General features: G+C 41.3%; 1 protein-coding gene and 1 long non-coding RNA gene across 3 annotated transcripts in view; one reads left to right on the forward strand and one right to left on the reverse strand.

The window, feature by feature from the left end:
* Positions 1–27,185, forward strand: part of LOC148000325 (uncharacterized) — a 69,454-nt gene that overhangs the window by 10,559 nt on the left and 31,710 nt on the right. For both annotated transcript variants that reach the window (XR_015641948.1, XR_015641949.1), the window contains exon 3: positions 14,562–14,874. This is a non-coding gene — a long non-coding RNA (uncharacterized LOC148000325). The remainder of the gene's footprint in view (positions 1–14,561; positions 14,875–27,185) is intronic.
* LOC148000326 (sperm motility kinase X-like) lies at positions 3,983–8,049 on the reverse strand. Its single transcript, XM_087591906.1, has one exon. It carries the CDS (start codon positions 5,628–5,630, stop codon positions 4,065–4,067), a length of 1,566 nt encoding a protein of 521 aa, XP_087448032.1. The 5' UTR covers positions 5,631–8,049; the 3' UTR covers positions 3,983–4,064.

Here is a 27,185-nt window from a genome sequence, read left to right on the forward strand (position 1 = left end):
TAGACAGAAAAAGAATTTTAAGATTGGGAAGAGAAAATATCAAAAGGTAAAAATAGAAAGTACCATGTTGTCAAATACATAGTAGTCAGTCTTGAACAAATATATACACAAGCAACAAATATGGGCTCTGCAGGTATACTTATATTTGTGGATACACAAGATATGTAAAAATATATAACAAATTTAATCACGTAAAGGAGTCCATCAACTTAAGAGTGAAGGCATGAGAAATGTTTGATATAGGATAGCTGGGAGAGTTTGGAGAGGAGGTACAAAAGAGGGAGGTGATGTCACTGTTTCAATTAAAACATTAAAATATTAAATAAATACAAATGTATGAACAAAATTATATACAAATAAGAGGAATAAAAAACAAACCTTACAATCTTCAAAAGAAAACACACAGAAAAAAAAAGCCCCATGAAATCTATATCTCGGAGCATCTTCCTTTCATCTGCCCTCCTAGCGGAAGGAGCAGGATGTTGAAGACCCTTTAGTTATACATGGATTTTAGTCCAGGTGAGTCCCAAATGGTCCAAGTGTCCACTCATCAGGCCACTCATTGTGTCCAGTCCGTTGTCCAGCAGTATCAAAAGTCCTTGGCTGTCTGGACTGCATAAAGAAAACTGGAGTTAAACAAGAGGAAGAAAAAAATATTCATCACTAGTAAACCCTAGTAGGTTTTTTGCCACGGGACTTAGGTTTATGTTCACTGGCCAAGAAATAGACAGACATGACTATAAAATTTAGACACTCCATAGTTGGAAAACTCTAGATAGATCTATAAAGAGTTAATGTGTGCATGATGCATACATTACCTCAGAGTTACAAGTCTCTCTCTCTCCCTTTCTCTCTCTGTCTCTCTCTGTCTGTCTGTCTCTCTGTGTGTGTGTGTGTGCGTGTGTGCATGCGTGTGTCTGTTTGTGTGTTGGTGTCTGTCTGTTTGTCCTCATACGTGAAGGCCAGGAATAATCATCAAATGCTATTTTACCTCAATATTGAGACAGAGTAATATGTCAGTAATCTCAGCTCATCAATCTGCCACACCTGCCTCTGTTAAGCTCAAGGCCTAAGATGACACCATGATTCTTCCTTGTCTGATTTCCAGAGTCCTTTTGTTGCACTGTGACACTTTACCCAACATCCATCTCCCCAGCTGCAGAGACCAGATCTGCCAGGTAAAAATATTTAGAATGTCCCTTTTCTGACAGGATTGCACTCAGCCTGGTACTTCCTCTTGCCTATACTGGCCTTGAAGTTGTGTTACTTGACAGGGTAGAGTGGCTCAGAACTGAAACTTCTACATTGCAGAATTAGAGACAGGAAGAAGAGGATCGTGCTCAAGGTAATCTTTAGCTACAAGGTGGCCTGTTGGGATTTAAGAGACCTTGATGAAAACAGAAATGTTCGCAGCATAGCATTACACGAAAGGAGGAACAGAGGCAGCAAGATCAAGAGGAAGACAAAGGTAGCCTGGGCTTTCATTCTATCCCGAGTGGTATTCTCTCTGAATTTTAGGTTTGACTGTGTGAACACTAAAACCAGCATAGCAACACTATTCCAAAATAGGAAAAAAAAAAAACAAATGTCAGAAAAAAAATGAAAGTATGCTTAATTTACATAAACATATCATAAAATAAGAACCAATTTCTTCTGTCTATTGTACATGGAATATGTTCCCTTAGCATACACCTGTGAGTCTGTTAGAATTAAGAGTGATATATTAAGGCTTTTTATTGGAGTGGTTAGTGTTTTTCATCTGTTGGTTTTTAATTTTGTGAATCTATTTCCATCAATTGGGATTTTATATTTGATGTTTCTATTTTGTGTTTTCCACTTAAGGCCATCCTGAGGGGTACATGGCTCTCTAGGAGTCCAGTATAAGAAACATGCATTGAGACCAACCTGAATGGAAGTAGTTTATGTAAAAGTAAAGACAGACACACTGACAGAGATATAGACTCTAGGGCTTCTAATATCAGGGTATGGATGACAAGGAATCATCAGGGTGTGAGGCCAACTCTTAAAACCTAGGCTGGCCAGTGTCTGTGAGAGGTTTTCCTTGGTTTTGTCTGAGTAGCTAACCTGGTTCAGTGCTAGAGGCCAGCAAAGAACCCCTTTAATGAACTTTCCCAGACTTGTGCATTGTGGGTTCAGATACACGAGTTCATATAGTGCTCTTCTTGCTCCAGAGTGGAATATGATATGCTTTCCCACTCAAATTAGAGAGGAAACGATTGTCTGTCGTAAGAGAATTTCCTGTAGCTCAGGGGATAAAGCACATGAGAAATATGTATGTGATCACAATGGTGGAGTACTATAGGGACATGCTGTTAAACTCAGCACATATCACTGCAGGATTACTATGCCAGGATCCTTGATGTCCTTTGAACAAATTAAGAGGGACATTGGGACAGAGGGACCCTCCATGTCAGTCATATGGTATTCTGTACACCTCATGCTGTGGAAGATGTTGATACAGTCTAGTTAAAAAGAACACAGGAGATGATATCTTAACAAATGTAACAGTAGGAGGGACAGGGAAAGCTTCCCAGAAGCTCTCACAAAGGAATTGCAAGGCTGTTTCACTGGGCATAAAAAAGCAGTGTGCAAATTCTCAGGTTAATGGAAGCAGCCTGGGTAGATTTATCCAGTGGGATGCATACTCCAGTGGAGGCCTGAAGCTGGCATGAGCTAGGGCCACACCAGTTTGCTTCTCCATCATTAAGTTATTCTTTTGACTCTGCTCATAACACCTGTCCCTCCTCCTTCGAGGAGGCTGTGACACAGGTAGGAATCCTGTTACACATTTGAAAGTTGGCCTTGAGGGAGCAAACATAGAGAGGTGAGTAATTACAGGGCAGAACTGGTGAGAGAGAGGGCACAGCTGCCTTGGGAGTCACTCCACAGTATGGGTTTTGTAAGCTTTACCCTGAGTTGGGTCTGAGGACTTAAGCAATATAAACTGTGATATCATTTGCAGGGCAGTGGGGATGGGTGAGGGTCTGGTCAAAGTTTGACAGGAGAATTCCCTTCAGAGGAGACATAGAGGTCTCATATTCAACCTGGGAACCCATTTTAGCTCAGGTCTGATGGGCTGACTAGGGAGACTTTTCTGAGAAGTCTACTTCATGATGCAGACCATGTTCTCTGCAAGAAACAGGAAGCAAAGAACAGTACAGTCCCACAGATCAATCTCTGATGTTTACCTCTGCTAGAAGAGAGGGCAGAGGGCTACTGATCCACTGACACTTTTAGGGCACTGTTCTACTTCATCCCTCCCTTCTGAGCAAGACACAGTGAAAAGGCAGGCCTTCCTGCCTGGGGCTTTACCTGGAGAGACCTTGCTGTGGTGTGGAATGCTCTTCCTCTGGAGAAGGGGCCTGCAAGCACACAGGCACCTGGACGTCTGGCCTGGCTCCTCTGAGACTGTATAATTTTCAGCCAGGCCAACCCCCACCACTGGCTTAAAAGCCAGGGAGCTGAGGCTGCTGTTCTTCAGGACTTGAAAACAAAAAGACAGAAAAGAGGCTCTTGGTGTCTGAAAAACAGAGAACTTCCTGTGCTTTCCATAAAGAGTCATAGCACCCCACTGGTTTTCTTAGGACTCTCTGCCCCATTTGGGCATGCCCCCACCTCCCTCTCGTCCTGCTTTAATCAGTGTCTCTGATTCCCCTTATGACTCACAAAGCATCAGATCACCCTTCAGGGGTTTCTATGGACTTAATCTTTCTGAAGTTACAGTTTGTCAAGTTTCTGTGTGCCTCAAGGACCATCCTCATTTGTCACAAAGGACAGGAGGGAATATGGATGAAATGAATGAGGACATGCACCCACCTGGTTCTGTGGGTGACACAATGTTCTCCTCTCTTCCTGAGAGCCAAGTTATTGCAGGAGACTTGATTTTCTGATGGTGGTGGCAGACAGCAGCACAGGTTTCGAAGGCTTCTACTAATTGTCTTTTTAAACCCCTTCCAGTGGTGACGCCATCCCCGACGGGAAGCTGGGCAAGGAACTTGTGGCTGGCCACTAGTGACGGTATCTTCATGAACCATGGCCTCTTCCTAGATGAAGATGTTTTTGTCCACGAGTGTCTCTCTCTGCCAGGTATCTCCAGAGCAGCCTGCAAGGCTTATCCCCTTAGGTGTCTGCAGTGATGCACAGAAATCATGTGGCGGTATGAAGGAGGACACATTCCGGTCTGCTGTAGTGGAATAGGTGTATTGAAGTCGAGGTGACTGGATATGTTCAGTTAGACTACAAGACAACACAGTCTTGGAGTCTGAGAATGTCTTCCTGATTTGCAGCCTGTTATCCCTGAATTCTTCAGCTATAGGACAGTCCAGGAGATCGAGCTGGACGGTGTTGGTCCTTGTTTGCTGGTAGCCTACAGCATGCCTTCTGACAACCTTCCTGGAATTCTTCCTATCCTCCTTCTCCCGAATATTGGATGAATGTGAGGACAAGGTGAAGGAGGAGAGAAGAGGTCCCTTTCTCTTAAGAAAACGAGGGAAGGAGTGAAGATCTTCTAGACCTGGCTCCACTTGGTGGTGTGTGCAGACTTTCCTGAGTGGCTTGTGCTGTTGAATCAAGTATGTTGCCAGCACCTCGTTGATATTTGGGTCTATCAGAGACTCAGTGCTTTTCTCAGGTGTATGCCTCATGACTCTCATGGCTTTGATGGTGCTAGGGCTTGGTGTTCCTGTGAACGTCTGTATGGATGTCGGTGGTGAGTAGGCCTGGCTGTCTTTGATCATGGGGCGCATCATAATTTGCTGGATGGTGGGCCTCCTGCTGGGATTTATCATCAGCATTTCCACTATAACATTGAAAATATCGTTGGCAACGTGAGGCGGAATGCTGAAATTGGCTGAACTGATTTGTCTCCTCACCTCTGCAAATGACTTGCCTAGGAAAGGCAAGTGCCCAGTCACCATGAAGAAGAGGAGGACACCTACACTCCATACGTCAAATGGGCGGCCCTCATATTCCTCAGCTTCAAAGAATTCTGGCGCACAGTATGGCAGCGTGCCACAGAAATCAATCAGCTTCTGCCCAGGAAGTGTTTTAGCAGCTAGGCCAAAATCACAGAGCTTGGCATTCGACCTTCCGTCTATCAAAATGTTGTTGGCCTTTATGTCTCGGTGGACAATATTATTGTCATGGCAGAATTGTACTGCCTCTAATATCTGTCTAAACATTCTTCGGGCCTCCCACGATTTTAAATATCCACATTCCCGGATTCGGTCCAGTAGGTCTCCCTGAGAGGCATGCTCCATGACCAGGTTGTTGGCCTCTCTTGTCTGGACCACTTCGACCACCTTGATGATATGAGGATGGCCCAGGGACTTTAGAATGTCAACTTCCCTGCTCATCACTGAGGAGCACTTCTCGGTGTTCTTGAGAACTTTTATAGCTACACAGGTGAGGGTTGGGACGTGATAGGCCATTTTTACCACTGAAAATCGTCCCCTTCCCAGGGTTCTTATGATCTTATAGTCAGTGGTAAAGTTCTCGATAGAGTCTCGGCTCTCTGGGTCCTGCTCCATGATCAGGCCCTCCTTTATATGGCTAGAAGCAAACTTGCAATGAGAAATAAAACAGACATTTAAAAACAGGCCCCAGAACATGTTGATACGCTCAAATTCCTACATTAAAGAGATGAGAAAAAAAGCTCAGAAAAACATCAGACAATCTAGACATGTACTTTACATATTGGGAAGGGAAGGACAAGGACCTACTGCAAAGGAGCAGATGCAAAATGTGACATAGAGGCGGTTGTCAGGGACCAACTGCAAACTGAGAGAATCCTAGACACTAAAAGCCACTAAATTGGAAAAGCTCACCATCCTCTCTCCTGATCTCAGCATTCTCTTTGAGTAGAGGCATCTAGAATATCAGCTTCAAGACAAGGTGTAAAGAGAACAGATCCCCGAAAACCTATACTGTGCAGGATGGCGATCTGCGTCTGGAGTTCCCAAATTTGGCTACTCAGGCAGAGGACCTGTAGGTGGTTCTCAGAACACAGGTGCCCACAGCTACCCTAACTCCAGCTCCAGGGGTTACTACACCTCTCGACTCTAAGCACACCTATACAGCACACTCACAGGTGGTATACACCACTTAAAATAGTGATACAAGTCTTTCTATATAATTTTATTAGTATGAGCTGTCAGGTTAGCAAAGGAATCAGATTTCGGGGAAGTGGAACTATAGACAGGTATAGAGAGATTGTATTTTCTTACACAACTGAGTTATGCTATGTGAATATGTTATTGTATCAATCTTAGGGATGGTGTGAGAGACTCACAACCCCTGTAACTCCAGACCCAGAAAACCTGACTCCCTCTTCTGACCTCCACAGAATGCATCTGGGATATGGTACTCAAGGCATATGAGGATGCAAATCTGTCATACATATGAAGTGAAAAAATAGAATACTCTAACATAGCAAACATAATTTAATAAAACGTGAAATAGAAGATAATAAAAAACATGGAAATGTAAATGCATAACTCAAGCCAGCAAATACAGAAACCAAAGTCAAAAAGAGCAAGTTGAAGTGTCCAAAGTTGGAGAAACTCACTATGTCAGGGTCCAACAGCTCCTGAATGTCCAAGTATAATTTCTGTGTCCTCAAACTGTAATTTCTTTCCAGCCAAGCAACAGCTTCTGTACCTGTAAGGACAGAATGCAGCCTCAATAAGAGCTGTAAGTAGACAGGTGTCTATCCATTGTCACAGGGTTCCTTGGGAGGTTAGAGCAAAGAGCAGCCAACACTGTGGCTAGGCACGGTCCATTCCTTCTCCTCTGCTTCTGTCTCCATGGACAGGAAGGCTAGTCTTGGTCATTGGAGCACTAGAGGGCAGGTTTGACTCAAGAGTCTGTCCCCAGTGTTACCCAGTTACCCATTTCTTCCTACTTGTACCCCTGCCCAAGGACCATAATTAACCCCAAATTGCACCACCTAATGGGAACAATGTTCAAACACTTAACACTCCATCTTCAACAAGGACACTTTTGTCATTAATAATCAAACAAGGAATCCTGAGAATGACAATGGACGCCAGAGCTTTGGCACTCCAGTTTTTAAAGGATTCTGATATTCAATGGCAAGTTGATGGACATTGTCTTGCTTTTCACATGGACCCCAGACTTCATAAGTTTGTAATAATTCATGTCCATATTCAATGTATTCTATTTACTTTTTGAACTCCGACAAGTGGTTGCTAAAGGATTGTAAGTCCTGACTACCTTGATTGTTGTGACAAAATGCTATTGCTCATTGCACCCCTGGGCATGAGACTACCATTTTGGGGGCTGAGAGGAATATGACACCATTAATCCCATATTGCCTGCCCTCAGGCTTGAGACTTCTGACCAAAGCTCAAGATCTAGAAACAGTGAGCTGATATGTTCCAAATGATCAAGTAAACACCCCTAAGCCAGGAACCTATAAAAAACTGATGTAGTAGATGGTGCCTTGTTCTGGAACTCTGGGTCCTTCTTCTCTCAAACAAAATGCCTTCTGTTTGACATTCACAACAACAGAAGTTGATTACTTGTGCATCAGGATGTTAGCAAGGCAAGGACAAGTACCCAACAAATTAATTATGTACCAAGGATGCTTTCTAATTCTAACTGGCCCTGTGTATGTATTCCCAGAGGGTCAAGAAAAAGTATGAGATCAGTGTATCTTTGGTGAAGGTGACATGTTGTGCCCTGTAGCAGTTTCCTGTGTATCCACATCTTACTGCTGTTGAATTGGGGTTGAAAGTTGAAGTAGGAATTGGCACAAAACAGTCCGATAAGAAAAATCTAGACTTGGGTAAGCTACCTGGACCCAGAGTGATGAGAGTTCCTCAGGGTCCTCTGACAGACATAGGACAAAGTTAAAGTCAGGATAGTCTCATAAAGATGAGCCCATGTTAATTATAAAATTTGTTAAAGTGGAGGAGGAAGATCATCACTTCAAGTAATCTTTGGCTACTCGGAAATGATGATTCCAGCCTGTGGTCCAGGAGCGTCTGTCTCATGGAACAAAAACAAACATGCGAAATGAAAGAAAGAAGTGGCTGCTATGTATTTTTTGCCACAGGCCAGTCAGCCAGGACATTAACTTGTGGGCTGTGCCTTTTGTTGCATCCTCATGTGGCTGGAGGATTGCAGCAGCTCTCTGGAGTGAGTTTGGTAAAGGAGGCTGAATCCAGACATGATGTCTTTGCAATGTGATGTGTTGAGGAGACACTCTGAGACTACACCGGGTGTTTTATTGGCTCCTCTCTTTACCTTAGTTATGTTAACATTGTCTTCAATACTCTTCAAAGAATATTTTATGCGTGTGTGTGTGTGTGTGTGTGTGTGTGTGTGTGTGTGTGTGTGTGTACACCTGGTTGTGAGCATTTGTTCGCATGCACAGTCTAGAGGAGGAGTTCGGGTGTCCTGCTCTATCATTGTCCTGCTTAGTCCTTTGAGATGGTGTCTGAACTTGGAGCTAGGTTGGCATGCCAGCACCAATATTTTGTCTGCTGCTCTCAAGGCTTAGTTTAGAGGCACATATGTAGTCAGATGTGATTTTTATGGAGATTTAAACTCATGTCTATATTTGCCCAGCAAACACCCATATACACCGAGCTAGTTCCCTTAAGGCTGATTGTATGTAACTGTATTTTTGTAGTTTGCTCTTTTTATATTTTTTTATTTTATTTTATTTTATTTTTACTGGATAATTTTTCTTTATTTTTCTTTTCTTTTCTATTTTTTTAATTGTACTTAGATTTCAAATGTTATTCTCTTTCCTGATATCATATTCATAATCCCCCATCCCATTTGCCCTCCCCCTTCTTCTATAAGCTTGTTCCCCTCCCCAAATATCTACCTTTCCTGTCTCCCCGCCCTGAAATTCCACTGCAGTGGGAGGTCCAGACATGGCAGGACAAAGGGTTTCTCCTCCCATTGGTACCCAACAAGGCCATGCTTGGCTACATATGCAGCTGGAGCCATGGGTCAGTCTATGTGTACTCTGTGGGTAGTGGATTACTCCCTAGGAGCTCTGGTTGGTTGGAATTGTTGTTCTTTTGGGGTTTTTGTTTTATGTTGGAACATCTTTTGGGAATATGGCCAAGAGAAATATAGCAGGAACCTCAGAGAGTCCAATTTTCAATTTTCTGAAGAACCTACCCAGGGATTTCCAGAGAGGTTGTACCAGTTTAAAATCCCACCATCAATGCAGGAGTGTTCGTCTTTCTCCTCATCCTTGCCAGCATCTGCTGTCACCTGAGTTTTTTTTTTCTTAGTCATTCTGACTGGTGTGAGGTGGAATCTCACGGTTGTTTCAATTTGCATTCCCTGGATGACTACGAATATATGTTGAACATTTCTTTAGGTGCTTTTCCGACATTCAATATTCCCGAGCTGAGAATTCTTTGTTTAACACTCTACCCCATTTTTTCATGGGTTCTCTGACTCACTGGAGTCTAACTTCTTGAATTCTTTGTATATTTTGGATATTAGCCCTCTTTCAGTTGTAGGATTGGTAAAGATCTTTTCCCAATCTGTTGGTTGCCTTTTTGTCCTAATGATAAAGTCCTTTGCCTTACAGAAGCTTTGTAGTTTTATGAGGTCCCATTTGTAGATTCTTGACCTTAGAGCATAAGCCATTGGTGATCTAGTCAGGAAAATTTCCCCAGTGCCCATGTGTTTCAGACTCTTCCCCACTTTTTTTCTATTGGTTTGAGTGTATCTGGTTTGATGAGGAGGTCCTTGATCCACTTGGACTTAAGCTTTGTACAGGGTGATAAGAATGAATCTATTTGCATTCTTCTACATACTGACATCAAGTTGAAATAGCACCATTTCTTGAAAATGCTATCTTTTTTCCATTGAATGGCTTTAGCTCCTTTGTCAAAGATCAAGTGACCATAGGTGTGTGGGTTCATTTTTGGGTTTTCAATTAAATTCCACAGATCTATCTGTCTGTCTCTGTACAACTAACATGCAGTTTTCATAACTACTGCTGTGTAATACTGCTGAAGTCAGGGATGGAGATTCCACCAGAAGGTCTTTTCTTTTATTGTTGAGAGTACTTTTAACTACCTTCGTTCCTTTTTGTTTGTTTGTTTGGTTTTGTTTTGTTTGTTGTTGTTGTTATTCCAAACAAATATGCAAATTGCTCATACTGTCTCTATGAAGAATTCAGTTGGTATTTTGGAGAGTATATTGAATCTGTACATTGCGTTTGACAAAATGGCCATTTTTACCATATTAATTCTGCCAATCCATGAGCTTGAGAGGTCTTTCCATCTTCTGAGATCTTCTTCAATTTCTTTCTTCAGAGACTGGAAGTTCTTGTCATACAGATCTTTCCCTGTCTTGGTTAAAGTCACACCATGGTATTATGTATTATTTGGGAGTAATATGAAGGGTATCATTCCCTGATTTCTTTCTCAGCCTCTTTCACCTTTGAGTAGAGGATGGCTACTGATATCTTGGAGTTAATTTTTATATCCAGCCACTTTGCTCATTATCAGGCTTAGTAGTTTTCTGGTGGAACTCTTGTCATCACTTAAGTATACTATGATATCATCTGCAAATAGTGATATTTTGATTTCTTACTTTCCAATTTCTATCTCTTTGACCTTCTTTTGTTTTCTGATTATTCTGGCTTAGACTTCAAAAACTATATTTAGTATTAAATAGCGAGAGAATGGGCAGCTTTTCTATTCCCTAATTTTAGTGGGACTGTTTAACATTTGTCTCCATTTAGTGTGATGTTGGCTCTGGTTTCCTGTATATTGCTTTTACTGTGTTTAGGTATGGGCCTTGAATTCCTCATCTTTCAGGACTTTTATTATGCAAGGGTATTGAATTTTATCAATTCCTTTCTCAGCATCTAATGAAATGATCATGTAGTGTTTATCTTTGAGTTTTTTTATAAAGTGGATTATGTCGATGGACTTCCATTTATTGAACCATCCCTCTATTCCTGGGATGAAGTCTACTTCCTCATGATGGATGATCATTTTGATGTGTTCTTGGATCTGGTTGCTAGAATTTTATTGAGTATTTTTGTGTTGATATTCATTAGGGAATTTGGTCTATAATTCTCTTTCATTGTTGGGTCTTTCTGTGGTATAAGTAATTGTGGCTTCATAGAAGACATTTGTTGTGCTTTGTCTGTTTCTAATTTGTGGAATAGTTTGGAGAATATTGGTATGAGGTCTTCTATGAAAGTCTGATAGAATTCTGCATTAAACCAATCTCGTGGTGGGCTCTATTTGATTCACAGACTATTAATCACTGGTTCTACCTCTTTAGGAGTTATGGGGTAATTTAGATGGTTTATCTGTTCATGGTTTAACCTTGGTACCTGATATTTGTCTAGAAAACTGTCCATTTCCTCCAGATTTTTAAGTTTTGTTGAATATAGGCTTTTTTTAGTAGGACCTGATGATTTTTTTAATTTCCTCAGATTCTGTTGTTTTTTCTCCTTTTTCATTTCTGATTTTGTTAATTTGGACACACTCTCTGTGCCCACTGGTTAGTCTGTCTAAGGGTTTATCTATCTTGTTGATTTTCTCAGAGAACCAGCTCTTGGTTTTGTTGATTCTTTGTATAGACCTTTTTCCTTTCTACTTGGTTGATTTCAGCCCTGAGTTTGATTATTTCCTACCTTCTACTGCTCTTGGGTGCATTTGCTTCAATTTGTTTTAGAGCTTTCATGTGTGCTGTCAAGGAAATGGTGTGTGTTCTCCCCTGTCTTTTTCTTTTTTGCAGTCAGTCACAGTTATGAGTTTTCTTCTTCACACAGCTTTTGTTGTGTCCCAAAGTTTGGATATGTTTTACCTTCATTTCCATTAAACTCTAAGAAGTCTTTTAATTTCTTCATTTTTTTCCTTGACTAAGTTATAAGTGAGTAGAGCGTTGTTCAACTTCCATGTATATATGGGCGTTCTTTCGTTATTGTTGTTATTGCAGATCAGCCTTAGTCTGTGGGCATATGACGGAATGCATGGGACTATTTCTATCTTCCTGTATCTGTTCAGGCCTGTTCAGTGACTGATTATATCGTTAATTTTGGAAAAGGGTCCAGGAGGTTCTGAGAAGAAGGTATAACCTTTTTTAGGATGGAATATTCTATAAATATCTGTTAAATCCATTTGTTTCCTAACTTCTTTTAGTTTCTCTACATCTCTGTTGAATTTCTGTTTCCATGATCGGTTAAATGGTTCATTTTCGAGAAGATACCATGAGGTGCTGAGAAGTAGATGTATCCTTTTGTTTTAGGATGAAATGTTCTATTAATATCTGTTAAGTACATTTGGGTCATAACTTCTGTTAATTTCTCTATGTCTCTGTTTAATTTCTATTTCCATGGTCTGTCCATTGATGAGAGAGCAGTGTTGAACCCTTCTACTATTATTGTGTGAGGTACAAGGTGTGATTAGACCTTTAGTAAGGTTTCTTTTATGAATGTATATGCCCTTGCATTTGGAGCATAGACATTTAGGATTGAGAGTTCATCTTGGTGGATTTTTCCTTTGATGAATATGACGTTTTCTTTCTTATCTTTTTACTGACTTTTGGTTTATTCAACATTAGAATGGCTACTCTCACTGGCTTCCTTGGACCATTTGCTTGGAAAGTCGTTTTCAAGTCTTTTACTCGGGGGTAGGGTCAATATTTGTCTCTTAGATGTGTTTCCTATGGAGCAAAATGCTGGGTACTCTTTACATATTCAATCTGTCCGTCTGTATCTTTTTATTGGAGAATTGAGTCCATTGTTGTTGATAGATATTAAGGAATAGTGATTGTTGCTTTCTGGTATTTTTGTATTTAGAGGTGGTATTATGTTTGTGTGTTTCTCTTCTTTATTTTGGTTGCAAAGAGATTAACTTTCTTGCTTTTCCTTGGGTGTGGTTTCCCTCCTTGTGTTGGGCTTTTCCACCTAATATCCTTTGTAGGGCTGTATTTGTAGAAAGAGATTTTATAAATTTGTTTTTGTCATGGAATATCTTGGATTCTTCTTCTATGTTAATTGAGAGTTTTGCTGGATATAATAGCCTGGGCTCACAGTTGTGTTCTCTTAGGTTCTGTATGACTTCTGTCCAGGAACTTCTGGCTCTCATAATCTCTGGTGAGTAGTCCAGAGTAATCCTTATAGGTCTGCCTTCATATGTTACTTGACCTTTTCCCCTTACTTCTTTGAAATTTCTTTCATTGTTTTCTGCATTTGGTATTTTGACTATTATGTGACAGGAGAAATTTCTTTTCTGTTCCGTCTGTTTGGAGTTCTGTATGTTTCTTGTATCTTTATGCGCATCTCTTTCTTTAGGTTAGGGAAGTTTTCTTCTATAATATGTTGAAGATATTTAATGCCCCTTTAAGGTTGGAGTCTTCTCTCTCTTTATACCTATATTCCTTAGGTTTGAGCTTCTCATTCTTCCATGGATTTCCTGTATGTTTTGGGCTGAGAACTTTCTGCTTTTTCCATTGTCTTTGACGGTTCTTCTGATGTTTTCCATGGTATCATCTGCCCTTGAGATTCTATCTTCTCTTCCTTGTATTCTGTTGGTGAATCTCACATCTACGACTCCTAATCTCTTCCCTAGATCTTCTCTCTCCAGGGTTGTCTCTCTTTTTGCTTTCTTTATTGTTTCTATTTATATTTTTCACTCATGGATGGTTTTGTTTAATTCCTTCTACTGCTTGGTTGTGTTTTCCTGTAATTCTTTAAGGGATTTTTGTGTTTCCTCTTTAAGGGCTTGTACTTGTTTACCAGTGTTGTCCTGTATTTCCTTAAGGGAGTTATTTCTGACCTTCTTTAAGTCCCCCATCGTCATGATAAAACGGGATTTAAAATCTAAGTCTTGCCTTTCCAGTGTGTTTGGATATCCAATATTTCCTTTGAAGGGAGAACTGGACTCTGATGATGCCAAGTAGTCTTAGATTCTGTTGTTTGTCTTCCTGTGCTTACTTCTCATCATCAGTTTGTCTCTGATGTTAGCTTGTCTTGCTGTTTCTGGCTGTGGCTTGATTCTCCTGTAGGCCCGTGTGTCTGCACTCCTGTGGACCTCTTTTCCTGTTCACTTTCAGCCAGTTCCAAGAACAGAGTGTTCTGTTCTCAGGGTTGTAGTTGGTCCTGGCAGCTGATTTTCAGCTCTCAGGGAGGGCAGGAACTAGAAGGGTCATGCCCCTGAATGCTCCTAGGTCCCTGTGTTCAGAGGGCACAGATGACACTAGGCATTTTCAAGTGGGGTCTGGAATGTTGCCAGAGAGTATTCTCCTCAATTTCTCCCATTAGAAACTTTGTAACTAATTGATAGATTGGTCAAGGAAGTTTAAGGCTGTTTAAAAATTAGGATAATACACAGGTTAAATTAAAAATGATAAAAAAGAGATATAAAATTGTGGGAACACATTTGATATTTGGAGTCTAATTATTTATTTATTTATTTATTTATTTATTTATATATGTGTGTATGTATTTATGAATATTTACTTCTATATATGAACAGAGTAATTTGAAAACTAATATTTTATTAATGTTTTCACAATTTTAGATGACCCCACTGAGTCCACACGTAGAAGCAGCTTGACCCTCAAGAAGTTCTGATGTATCCAGGATCACAGAATCACAGGCTCACAGGTCAACAGGCTTGCAGTAGGGACAGGCTCCAGTGAGAGACAGCTAGACCAATCAAACCCAGAGATATACAGATGGCAGCACTCAAGCACAAGGACATAAGCAACAGAAACTGTTAATACTTGGCAACATCAGAACCCAGTTCTCCCATCACAGCAAGCCCTGCACCCCCCACACACCTAAAGGATCCAGATCTACATGCTCATCTTTGTCTATTCCACACACCATTTGTGAGTAAACTGCATACTTTTCAACCCGATTGTTCACCCTTTTTACTCTTGAATAATATTGTACGTACAGCTAAAGCGAAGAGCATTAACAATGTGATAATCCAAACAGTAATGAAAACAAAGAAAGAATATTAAATGGAGTAAGGGGATAAAAGAATAAAAATAGAAACAAGTCTGGTAGCTGGGAATATTTAACCATCTACTCTTTGTATTACAAAGTTCCATTGTCCAAATTCAGTGCTTCAAAACCAAATGCATAAATGCTTCATGTTGTTAGGGTATCACTATGTGTATTTGGTTTTTTCAACTGTATTTTTTCTTGGATATTTTATGTATTTACATTTTAAATGTTACTCCCTTTCCCTCCCTCTGATTCTATGAAGACGCTCCAACTCCCACCCACCCATTCCAAACTCAACACCGGCATTTCCCTACATTGAGGAAACAAGCCTTCACAGGACCAAGGGCTTCCCTTCCTATTGATGGGGACAATGCCATCCTCTGCTACATATGTGGCTGGAGTCATGGGTCCTTCCATGTGTACTCATTGGTTGCTGGTTTAGTCCTTGGGAGCTCATGTATGAGGTCTCATTGGATGATATTATTGTTCTTCCTAAGGTGTTGCAAGCCGCTTCACCTACTTCTGTCTTTTCTCTAACTCCGTAATTGGGGTCCTATTGTTCAACCCAAAGGTTAGCCCATCTGTATCAGTCAGGCTCTGGCAGAGCGTCTCAAAGACACCCATATCTGTCTCTTGTCAGCAAGCACATCTTGTCATCAGCAATAGTGACTGGATTTAGAGGCTGAATATGGAAAGGATTCCCAGGTTTGGCAGTCTCTGGATGACCTTTTCTTCAATTCCTGATACACTCTATGTCCCTGTATGTCCTCCCATGAGTATTTTGCTCTCACTTTTATGAAGGAATTAAGATCACCATTTTGATCTTCCCACTTCTTGAGCTTCATATGGTTTGTGACTCGTTTCTAACATATCCTGAGCTTATGAGCTAATATCTATTTATCAGTGGGTGGTACCATGTGTGTTCTTTTGTGACTGGTTTACCTCACTCAGGATGATATTTTCTAGTCCCATCAATTTTCCTAAGCATTTCATGTAGTCATTGTTTTTAAGAGCTGAGTAGTATTCCATTGTGTAAATGTACCAGATTATCTGTATCCATTTCTCTGATGAAGGACATCTGGCTTCTTTCCAGCTTCTGGGTATTATATAAATAAGACTGGTATAAACATAGTGGGGCATGTGTCCTTCTTATATGTTGGAACATCTTTTGGGTATATGTCGAGGAATGGTATGGCAGGGTCCTCAGGTAGTACAATATCCATTTTTCTGAGGAATCTCCAGACTGATTTTTAGATTGGTTGTACCAGCTTGCAATCTCACCAACAATGGAGGAGTCGTTCTCTTTTTCAGCATCCTCAATGGGTACTTTTGCCACCTGAGTTTTTGATCTTAGCCATTCTAACTGGTATGAGGTGGAATCTCAGGGTTGTTTTAATTAGCATTTCCCTGTTGACTAAGGCTGTTGAACATTTCCTTAGGTACTTCACAGCCATTCAATATGCCTCAGGTGAGAATTCTTTTTTAAGCTCTGTACCCCATTTTTAATAGGGTTATTTGAATCTCTGGAGTCTAAGTTCTTTAGTTCTTTGTATATATTCGATATTAGCCCTCTATTGTATAGGATTGGTAAAGAACTTTTGCAAACATGTTGTTTGCTGTTTTGTCCTAATGACAGTGTCCTTTCCCTTACAGAAGCCTTGCTATTTTATGAGGTCCCATTGGTCAATTCTCGATCTTAGAGCATAAGCCATTGGTATTCCGATCAGGAAATTTTCCCCACTGCCCATGCGTTTGAGGCTCTTCCCCACTTTTTCTTTTATTAATTTGAGTGTATCTGGTTTTATGTGGAGGTCCTTGATCCCTCTGTACTTGAGCTTGGTACAGGGTGATAAGAATGGATCGATTTGCACTCTTCTACGTGGTGATCCCCAGTTGAACCAGTGCCATTTTTTGAAAATGCTGTATTGTTTCGTGTTTGATCATAACAATAGAAACCAAACTAGGGCACAGTTCATTCAGGGTTACAGGGTTATCCTAATGTTTATATTAGGATAGTCTATGGAATCTTTATTAACTCTAATGTGATGTCTATGTAGTAAAAGACACATGGCATGCTACCTTAATCTGGTTCTAGCACCAGAGTTCTAAGTCTGTTACCAGATATAAATGCTTGATATCTCTAGGCATTTCATTTCTTTCTATCCCAACTGGATCTGGAAGCAGGAGAGAGACCACACCCCTATTTCAAACCCGAGCATGTATGGTGTGAAAGTACCTTCTAAGGTTCTTGTGCAGGGAGAGGCTGGCCCCTTAGCCCTGAGATAGGGGAAAAGGTGAACAAATAAACAGCACAAGAATAACAACATTTTGCCCATAAAGGCACAAGCAGAATATCGTATGAGGAAAAACAGTCTGCCCTTGAGAACAGCTAATAACAGAAACGCTGTCCAACAGAGGTTACTATCCTTATTGCATGGCATAAAAATGGTGGTAATGGTATAGAGAACTGGAAGCTCATCCATGGACACACTCTTCTATCTGCCTACAAGCCATGTAACCAAGAATGCCAGTATGACTGTGTTCAGGAAGACTTCTCCAGTCATTTCTTCTGGATGCTAGGCTCCTGATTTGGTATGTTTTCCTATCTGTGTACTGCTAGAGAATCCACATGCTGTTTGATAACAGTTCTTTTAAATTTTTCTATAATGCTCTTTAGTAACAGACTATTCTTATGAACATTATTGAATAATTTCTTACATGAATTATTTAAATTCACGATATATTTGCTGAGAGTTAAGAATAATCAATACTGAAAGTTAAATTGCCACTGTGGGGGAGCAGTCCACACTTGGGTCATCAATGCTTTGGATCCCAATGAAATCAAGTGAATAAAGACATCTTCTATGAGTCTGTCTCCAGGAGTGATGGATTCTGTAACTTCTAGTCTATTACCTTCTGTGTGAAAATTGTTAGAATCATCAATAAAGTAGTTCATAAAAACTGTATGGAAAAGTAAAGCTAAAATGATGCAATGTGTGGGTCCCCCGGACGGTGTAATCTGTCTCTGTGTATATGGCTGTCCAGTGTGGCTTTGGGACCTTCCCTTTCATTTGACTCTTCTCTACTGCACTCAAATAAAATGTATATTATATATGACCTCATTATAGACCTTTACAGGGGGAAACTTTGCTTAACGAAAAATGCCTTTGGAAACATAGTTAAGCAGATCTTGACATTTTAATAGGAAAACAATCTCATTCCCAAGCAGCTCACCTTAATACGGGTGTCCAGGACCAAAAGTTCTTAAGGATTAATGATGATAGGGTGGAGAAATGGCTCATTGGTTAAGATCTCATACTACTTTTGTTGAGGACATGTTCAGTTCCCAACACCCGTGTCTACCAACTCCACCTACAGGGGTTCCAACACCTAAGGTCTCTACAAGCACCTATACTCATGGGCACACATCACGCAGAGATATGTAACTAAAAATGATCAGATATTTAAAACATGATGACCAAGCTTTCAATAATTATTTAATCAGTTTATCATAAAGTAACCTCCTTCTCCCTTGTCTCACCTTTGTGACGTTCCAGGGTATTTATGTTTCTGTAGACATCACTGACTGTAAGCTACCTTTCAATAAACTGATTTTGTACTGTAGCTGAGAATAATCCTTGGCTTTCTTTGGGCAACCCAGATCGAAGCCATCTTACATTTACAGTCAGAGTTAACTTGAAGAAACCTTTCAGTTCATCTCTCTGATGAGTCTGTGCCCATGTTAGTTAAAAATTCTCACGGAGTAAAATGCTGGGGCCACATGAATTGGGATGAGCACACATGGCTTGCATGACATTTTGTTTTCTTCTTGAGGCAGGGGCTCATATATCGAAGGCTGACCTCACACTCACTTTATTGCTAATGATAACTTTGAATTTCTGATCATCTACTTCTGCCCGCAAGTGCTTGAATTATAGACATGTAACATCACATTGGTACATGCTGGGAACAAACTCAGGCCTTTTGGCCTGCTAGGCAAGGACTCTACCAACTGTGCGAAATTCTAAACTAAGCTTGACATTATCTCTTAGAGAATTACTCTCTCTCTCTCTCTCTCTCTCTCTCTCTCTCTCTCTCTCTCTGTGTGTGTGTGTGTGTGTGTGTGAGTGTGGGTGTGTGGGTGTGTGTGGGTGTGTGTTTGTGTGTGTAGCTAGTGCTACAGGCAGTCATGACACACCCCATGTGAGGACTTGGAACTAGCTTAAAAGCAGCGAGAGTTCTTTTTTATTTTATTAACTTGAGTATTTCTTATATACATTTCGAGTTTTATTCTCTTTCCCAGTTTCCGGGCAAACATCCCCCTCCCCGCTCCCCTTCTTTATGGGTATTCCCCTTCTCATCCTCCCCCCTTGTCCCCCTCCCCCCAACAATCTAGTTCACTGGGGGTTCAGTCTTAGCAGGACCCAGAGCTTCCCCTTCCACTGGTGTTCTTACTAGGATATTCATTGCTACCTATGAGGCCTCTGGTGTGGTCACAAATTGGGCTGAAGTGACAAGTCTGCTTTGGTAGAGATGGAAATGAAGGGGCTTTCTAGAAACATCTGGCTAGACAGTGTCAACAAGATATAGGTCAACCTGGAAGATGTTCCTTTCATCCTCTGGGAGTTATGGGGTATACTGGAATGCTAGGGCTGGCATTTCCTAAGTTCCATCATCCCTCTATCTCTGAGCCTCACCTCCTGAGTTCCTTTGTACACAGTGATTTCCAGCACCCCTCTCATTTCCCTGCATTTGTTTCTGCTCTAAGAAGTAAGAGCTAAACCAGATATGGTGGTCCAGCACTTGGAAGGCAGAGGCAGTCGATCAGAAATTCCAGGTCATCCTCTGCTACAGAGTGAGTGTGAAAGCATCTTGAGCTAGGAGACCCTGTGAAAACAGCCAGATCATGCATGGACAGCTTAATGAGAAAGTAGGCAACCAATCACATCTCTGAAATGTTTAGAGCCTGACCCCATGTTCTGCTGGGAGCCTAGATCATTGATGCTCACAACATCTGACTTTCTTATGAAGCTATTTATAAAAATATGTGTGTTTAGCGGCTGGAGAGATGGGCTCTGCAGTTTAGCACACCGGTTCCTCTTGCAGAGCAAGAGTTTCCAGGGTCCACCAGGAGATTGATAAGCAAACTCTGTAACTCCAGTTCTAGTGTATCTGTCACCCTCTTCTGACCACTGCAGGCACCAGGCATTATAGGAAAGACATTCATACCAAGAAATCTAAAGAAAAAAATGAATCGTCTGCATTTGATCATCAGCTGACACTTTAAATATATCTGGCAATAAAATAAGGTGGACCTCGATTTACTAACAGTGAACCAGAAGTGATAGGCAAGTCTCACTGTAGACGAGGTTGATTGGAGTTCTTACTGGGTGTGTGTGTGTGTGTGTGTGTGTGTGTGTGTGTGTGTGTGTGTGTGTGTCTGTTTCTGTGTCTGTGTCTGTGTCTGTGTGTGTTCGAGTACACAGTGTGCACACACGTTGATAGATTATGGAGTTTGGAAGCTACCACTGGAATTTCTGGGCTTTTGTGACTAAGAGCAAGGAATTGGACCAGGGACACATAGGATATTGGTAGAAAGAAAGGGATGTTTTCTTCTCTTATTAAGGAAGAAAAGTTTGAGCTAAACTTGGAGTAAGATCAAAGGCTCAAAGTATGGGTCATGGGGGTTGTGCATCTTTATAAATCATTTACACACATCCTACCTTTCCTCACATGCCAATGCTATGGGATTTTCTCAGACATGTTCGAACAGTTATATGTATCCTTTGATGGTGAAAATGGGGATTCCATGGTTTTTCTGTCCTTGATTGAAATCTCTCCACCTTACGCTTCTGCTCCCTGATTAAGCCACAGACTATTTAGTTTTTGATTGTATTATTTGGGGAGCCTTTAAAAACTGCCAAAGTATACCCAATATGTCAGTGTAGCTTTGACTTTCCCCCATGCTTCTGTTATCTCACAGCTGTGACTGGAAGATTAGGTAGGATGGCCACTAATGTGTCAAATTCCTAGAGCAGGATCGTCCTGTCACTCTTAGGTTTAGTTAGACTGTCTGTAGTGAGGCTCAGATATCCTATTATTTAATTTGTAGTTCCCACACTCAGAAGAGATTGGCATATTAAAGTACATAACCTTAACAGTCCTCAGAGAAAGCCAAAGCTGTGCACAAGTTAAAGTGACAAAGTCCAATTTTTTCCAGGGTAGTAAAACAAAAGAGACCCAGGTACTGAGCTGGCCTGCTTTCTAAACACACGAGAGATACATGGGGATGTATAGTCAAGAAATATGGAGCTCATGGTTGATAGCAACATGGGTCAAATTTAGTAACCCCTACCTTGAAAGCTTCCTGCTGAAGGCAGGAAAGCATCACAGATATCAAGGGTGGGGACAGAAACATTTTTGTAAGATAGGGAGGGGGTGATTGTGTATATGTGGGTTCATGCTAAACTGCCTTGGCGACTGCTAAAGCTGGAGTGTACAAAGATGTGCACACAAAGCACACGGGCCAAGGAGCAGGTTCAAAGTCTTACTAAAGTTTGATTTATGTAAGAATCTGTGTCAGGTGCCCGATTGTATGCAACATAATTGGACAGGGCTACGAAGGGTATTATAGCTGGACCCAGAATTTATGCAAGAATCTCTCTTTCTCTACAGAAATATAAGGTTGGGCCCCAAAGATATCTGAGGATAGCCCTGCTGTCATCTCGGTGAAACTTTACTCATCCTTTTTAATCCTATGACCTCCAGCAGATGATAGGACAACAGTTCATTGTACATACTGACCGTGAACAAAATAAAACCAAAACCAAAAACAAGGAGAACTATATTCTGATGCAACTCTGAGTGAATACTGCATAGGAGTACAGATTCGGGTTTCCCAGAATTAATGACTCTATTGGGGAAGAGGTTGGCATGAGGTCTTATAGCCAAGGCACTTTGAGCAGTCTTCAACATAGATGTAGTTTTTTCAGTGAACCTGCACTTAAATTAGAAACAAGAGACTTGGTGCTTTTAGAAGCAGAGTCACTGGGAGGGGTGGGACTCAGAGAAGTGGCACGGGGCCCGCCCCTCTGCAGTTGTCCCGCCTTTTTCCTCTCATTGGCTGAGATTCCCAGCGCGTCACACCGGCGACCAGGTTGTGCCCGCCCTCCCAGCAGAGAGGGAATCAAAGCGCAGGAAAAGGCAGGTATAGGCAGGTGTGTGCAGGTATAGAGGGTCTAGTCTGGGTCAGGGCTATGGGAGGTGTGGAAACCCTGTTTCCTTGATTACCTAAGAGAGCAGAGTAACAGCTCTGGTTGACCAGGCAGGTTAGGCAGGTCGGGATTCCCTTGCCAGGAGAATATCCCGCCTTGGACCACACAGCTGAGGTAAAGAAGGGAGCAGGCTGCTATAGAGGATCAGGGTCTCGACCTCAGCAGAGCATGGCGGAAGGTGGAGGGCTACTCTGCGGGGTTGTACCGCGCCAGGGAAAAGGTTGGTGGCCAGTGCTTGTCCTGGCCCGGGTTCACCGAAGTTGAGCCCTGCATGGTTGCTTACTGAGGCAGTCCCTTGGCCCGAGGGCTCTGGCAGTGGTACGGACCCCATGCACACTTTACTAAGCAGGGCGCTGGTTCTGCAGGCCAGAGCCCTCAGGGGTCTCTTCACCCGAGGTAGTGCTCAACTGGAAGTTCCCTACCCTCAGCCTGCCTGGTCCTTCCCAGCAGGTGATTGAGGGAACTGACAGGTTGAGGGTGTCTCACTTTGAGCCTTGGGCCCATCTCTCATTCTCACTCATGTGCTCCAAGTTCCTGCTCTCCTTTCCCTGCCTGTGACACCTGCTGCTGCACTCCACACACCACCCTTCCTGGTTCATGCTCATCTCTGGAGAAGTGGCTGAGATGCTAATATTATAGGGAAACGAACCAGGGAGATTTCCTCTGCCACCTGAAGCCAACATTCATGAAGGGTTGTAGCTCAGGCAATCAAAAAAAGTGTCTTTTTTCCAATCCTGAGAGAGACAAACAAAACAGCAAGTCATTCTTCTCTATCTCTGTCTCTATCTGTCTCTCTGTCTCTCTCTAACACACACACACACACACACACACTCACCACAGACAGACAGACAGAGATCTGCTCTTGCCTGATAGATATGTGAGAAAAAAATTGTTGGTTCGTGTTGAATGCCATTTATGTTGAATTCTGGCGAGTATTTCTTTAAGCATCAAATTCATTTTCCATTTCCTCCAGGGTTTCTTTAACAGATTGATTAGGCACATTGATTTGTGTCATTTCTTCCTGAAGGCCCTTGGATGTTCTACCCTTATGTTAACTTCCACATCTAGTAACCTTATACTAATCCACACCTAGTAACCTTATAGTAATAAAGATGTTGTTATGTAGTTAATTGGTAGGGGGTGTCCGTATGTAAAGAGCTTTGCAGGTAACTTTTCTGTTGCTCTTTGCTGTCATCCACATTTTTACTAACACATACAGACATTGAGAGACTTTGTGAGAGGACATGAGGGGGATGGGTTTCTCTGATTTAGTTTCCATAAGGATACTTCCCAAACAATAAATTTCATATACAGCATATGTATTTAATAAAGATCTGTTAAGTATTTATTGTGCAAGAGACGCTTTTCAAAAGCAGGTGAATATCACCTCTTGGGACATCTGTCTTCTAGAAGAACTTCAGATCATAAATAAATAGAATATGCCCTTGTCAGATGATGTTATAGGACTTAAGAGAAAAAGCAGGGAGAATGCAGAGCCAGAAATGGGTTTCAATTGGACTAGATGTCTTCTATACTCTTCAAAAAATATTTTACGCATGCGAGTGTGTGTATCTATGTGTGTGTGTGTGTGTGTGTGTGTGTGTGTGTGTGTGTGTACACCTGGTTGTGAGCATTTGTTCGCATGCACAGTCTAGAGGAGGAGTTCGGGAGTCCTGCTCTATCATTGTCCTGCTTAGTCCTTTGAGATGGTGTCTGACCTTGAAGCTAGGTTGGCATGCCAGCACCAATATTTTCTCTGCTGCTCTCAAGGCTTGGTTTAGAGGCATATATGTAGTCCGATGTGCTTTTTATGGAGATTTAAACTCAGGTTTATGTTTGCCCAGCAAACACCCATATACACTGACCTAGTACCCTTAAGGCTGATTGTATATAACTTCTTTTTCTCTAAATTTGCTCCTATTTTATTTATTTTTATTATTCATTTTAATTTTTATTGGGTATTTCTCTTTTTCTATTCTTTTCTATTTTTTTTAAATGTATTTACATTTCAAATGTTACTCACTTTCCTGGTTTCATATCCATAACCCCCATCCCATTCACCCTCCCACTTCTTTTATAATTTTTTTTCCTCCCCAAACATCTCCCTTTTCTACCTCCCTGCCCTGAATTTCCACTATAGTGAGAGGTCCAGACTTGGCAGGACAAAGGGTTTCTCCTCCCATTGGTACCCAACAAGGCCATGCTCTGCTACATGAAGCTGGAGCCATGGGTCGGTCCATGTGTACTCTGTGGGTAGTGGATTCGTCCCTAGGAGCTCTGGTTGATTAGAATTGTTGTTCTTTTGGGGTTTTGTTTTATGATGGAACATCTTTTGGGAATACGGCCAGGACAGGTATAGCAGGGTCCTCAGATAGTCCAATTTTCAATTTTCTGAAGAACCTCCAGACTGATTTCCAGAGAGGTTGTACCCGTTTGCAATCCACCCAACAAAGGAGGAGTGTTCCTCTTTCCCCACATCCTCGCGACCATCTTCTGTCACCTGAGTTTTTATCTTAGTCATTCTGACTTGTGTGAGATGGATTCTCAGGGTTGTTTCAATTTGCATTCCCTGGATGACTCCAGATGTACGCTGAACCTTTCTTAGGTGTTTCTCCGACATTCGATATTCCTCAGCTGAGAATTCTTTGTTTAGCTCTGTACCCCATTTTTTTCATAGGGTTATCTGACTCACTGGAGTCTAACTCCTTGAGTTCTTTGTATATTTTGGATATTAACCCTCTATCAGATGTAGGATTGTTAAAGATCTTTTCCCAATCTGTTCGTTAAAGTCACACCATGGCATTATATATTATTTGGGACTAATATGAAGGGTATCATTTCCCTAATTTCTTTCTCAGCCTGTTTATCCTTTGAATAGAGGATGGCTACTGATTTGTTTGAGTTAATTTTATACCGAGCCACTTTGCTGTTTGTCAGGCTTAGTAATTCTCTGGTTCAACTTCTGTGGTCACTTAAGTATACTCTCATATCATCTGCGAATAGTGATATTTTGACTTCTTCCTTTCCACTTTGTATCTCTTTGACCTTCGTTTGTTGTCTGATTACTCTGGCTAAGACTTCAAGAACTATATTCAATAAGCAGCAAGAAATTGGGCAGCTTTGTCTACTCCCTGATTTTAATGGGAATGTTTCATGTTTCTCTCCATGTAGTTTGATGTTGGCAACTGTTTGCTGTACATTGCTTTTACTACGTTTAGGTACCGACACTGAATTCCTGATCATTCCAGGACTTTTATTATGAAGGGGTGTTGAATTTTGTCCATTGCTTTCTCAGCATCTATTGAAATGATCATGTGGTTTTTATCTTTGAGGTTTTTTTATAAAGTGAAATCTGTTAATGGACCTCCATATATTGAACCATCCCTCTCTTCCTGGGGTGAAGTCTCCTTGATCATGATGGTTGTTCATTTTTATGTATTCTTTGGTCCTGTTGCGAGAATTTTATTAAGTATTTTTGCTTTGATATTCAAAAGGGAATTTGGTCTGTAGTTCTCTTTATTTGTTGGGTCTTTCTATGGTTTCAGTATAAGTAATTGTGACTTCATAGAATGCATTTGGTAGTGCTTTCTCCATTTCTATTTTGTCGAATGGTTTGGAGAGTATTGGTATGAGGTCTCCTATTAAGGTCTGATAGAATTCTGCATTAAACCCATTTGTGGTGGGCTCTTTTTGATTCGCAGACTTTTAATAACTGGTTCTAATTCTTTAGAGGTTATGAGGTAATATCAAAGGTTTATCTGTTCCTTGTTTATCTTTGGTACTTGGTATTTGTCTAGAAAACTGTCCATTTCCTCCAGATTTTTAAGTTTTGTTAAATTTGGCCTTTCTTAATAGGACCTGATGATTTTTTTCATTTCCTCAGATTCTGTTGTTATGTCTCCTCTTTTATTTCTGATTTTGTTTATTTGGACACACACTCTGTGCCCTCTGGTTAGTCTGTCTAAGAGTTTATCTATCTTATTGATTTTCTCAGAGAACCAGCTCTTGGTTTTGTTGGTTCCTTGTATAGACCTTTTTGTTTCTACTTGTTTGATTTCAGCCCTGAGAATGATTATATCCTACCTTCTACTGCTCTTGGTTGCAGTTGCCTTGTTTTGTTCTGGAGATTTTAGGTGTGCTGTCAAGCTGCTGATTTGTGCTCTCTCCTGTTGTTTGCTTTTTTCAGGCAGTCACAGCTATGAGTTTTCCTCTTCGCACAGCTTCAATGGTGTCCCATCAGATTGGGTATGTTGTACCTTCTTTTTCATTAAACTCTAAGAAGTGTTCTAATTTCTTTCTTTATTCCTTCCTTGACTAAGGTATATGTGTGTAGAACATTGTTCAACTTCCATGTATATGTGGGTGTTCTTTCATTATTGTTGTTATTGAAGATCAGCCTTAGTCTGTGGGAATATGATGGATTGCATGGGATTATTTCAATCTTCCTGTATCTGTTGAGGTGTGTTTTATGACTGGTCATATGGTCAGTTTTTGAGAAGATACCTTGAGGTGCTGAAACAAAGGTGACTCTGGAGTCTGACTCCTTGGTCCCTCGTTTCCAACAGGGCTCCTGTCGGGACTGTGGCCCTGTCTGTAGCAGACCTCCTGTGAGGGCCTTCCAACTGGAGGATATTCAAAGGGGCAGAGAAGCTGCTGATATGTTGCCCAACCTGCAGTAGATCTCCTGGGAGGCCTTCAGACTGTGGCATCTTCAGAGGAACATTCAAAATGTGTCCTCTGTGAAGCTGTTCTGGGGACACAGATGGAGGGGGGTGACAATGGACTGTGGTTTCTCTTTCCTTGAGGGCAGCCACAGGACAGGGAGGCCTTTTATTGTTTTTGGCAACTGCCCTGCATGTCACAGAGACCCTGGGAGGCCTCCAGATTGTGGTGTCAATTACCCAGTTGCCCTGTAT

The sequence above is a fragment of the Rattus norvegicus genome, chromosome 17 (assembly GCF_021556685.1).
Source record: "Rattus norvegicus strain SHRSP/BbbUtx chromosome 17, alternate assembly SHRSP_T2T, whole genome shotgun sequence".
Classification (NCBI taxonomy): domain Eukaryota; kingdom Metazoa; phylum Chordata; class Mammalia; order Rodentia; family Muridae; genus Rattus; species Rattus norvegicus.

What these genes read in the sequence shown, in the direction of transcription:
- LOC148000326 (XM_087591906.1), bottom strand. Translation starts at nt 5,630, where the DNA reads ATGTTCTGGGGCCTGTTTTTAAATGTCTGTTTTATTTCTCATTGCAAG.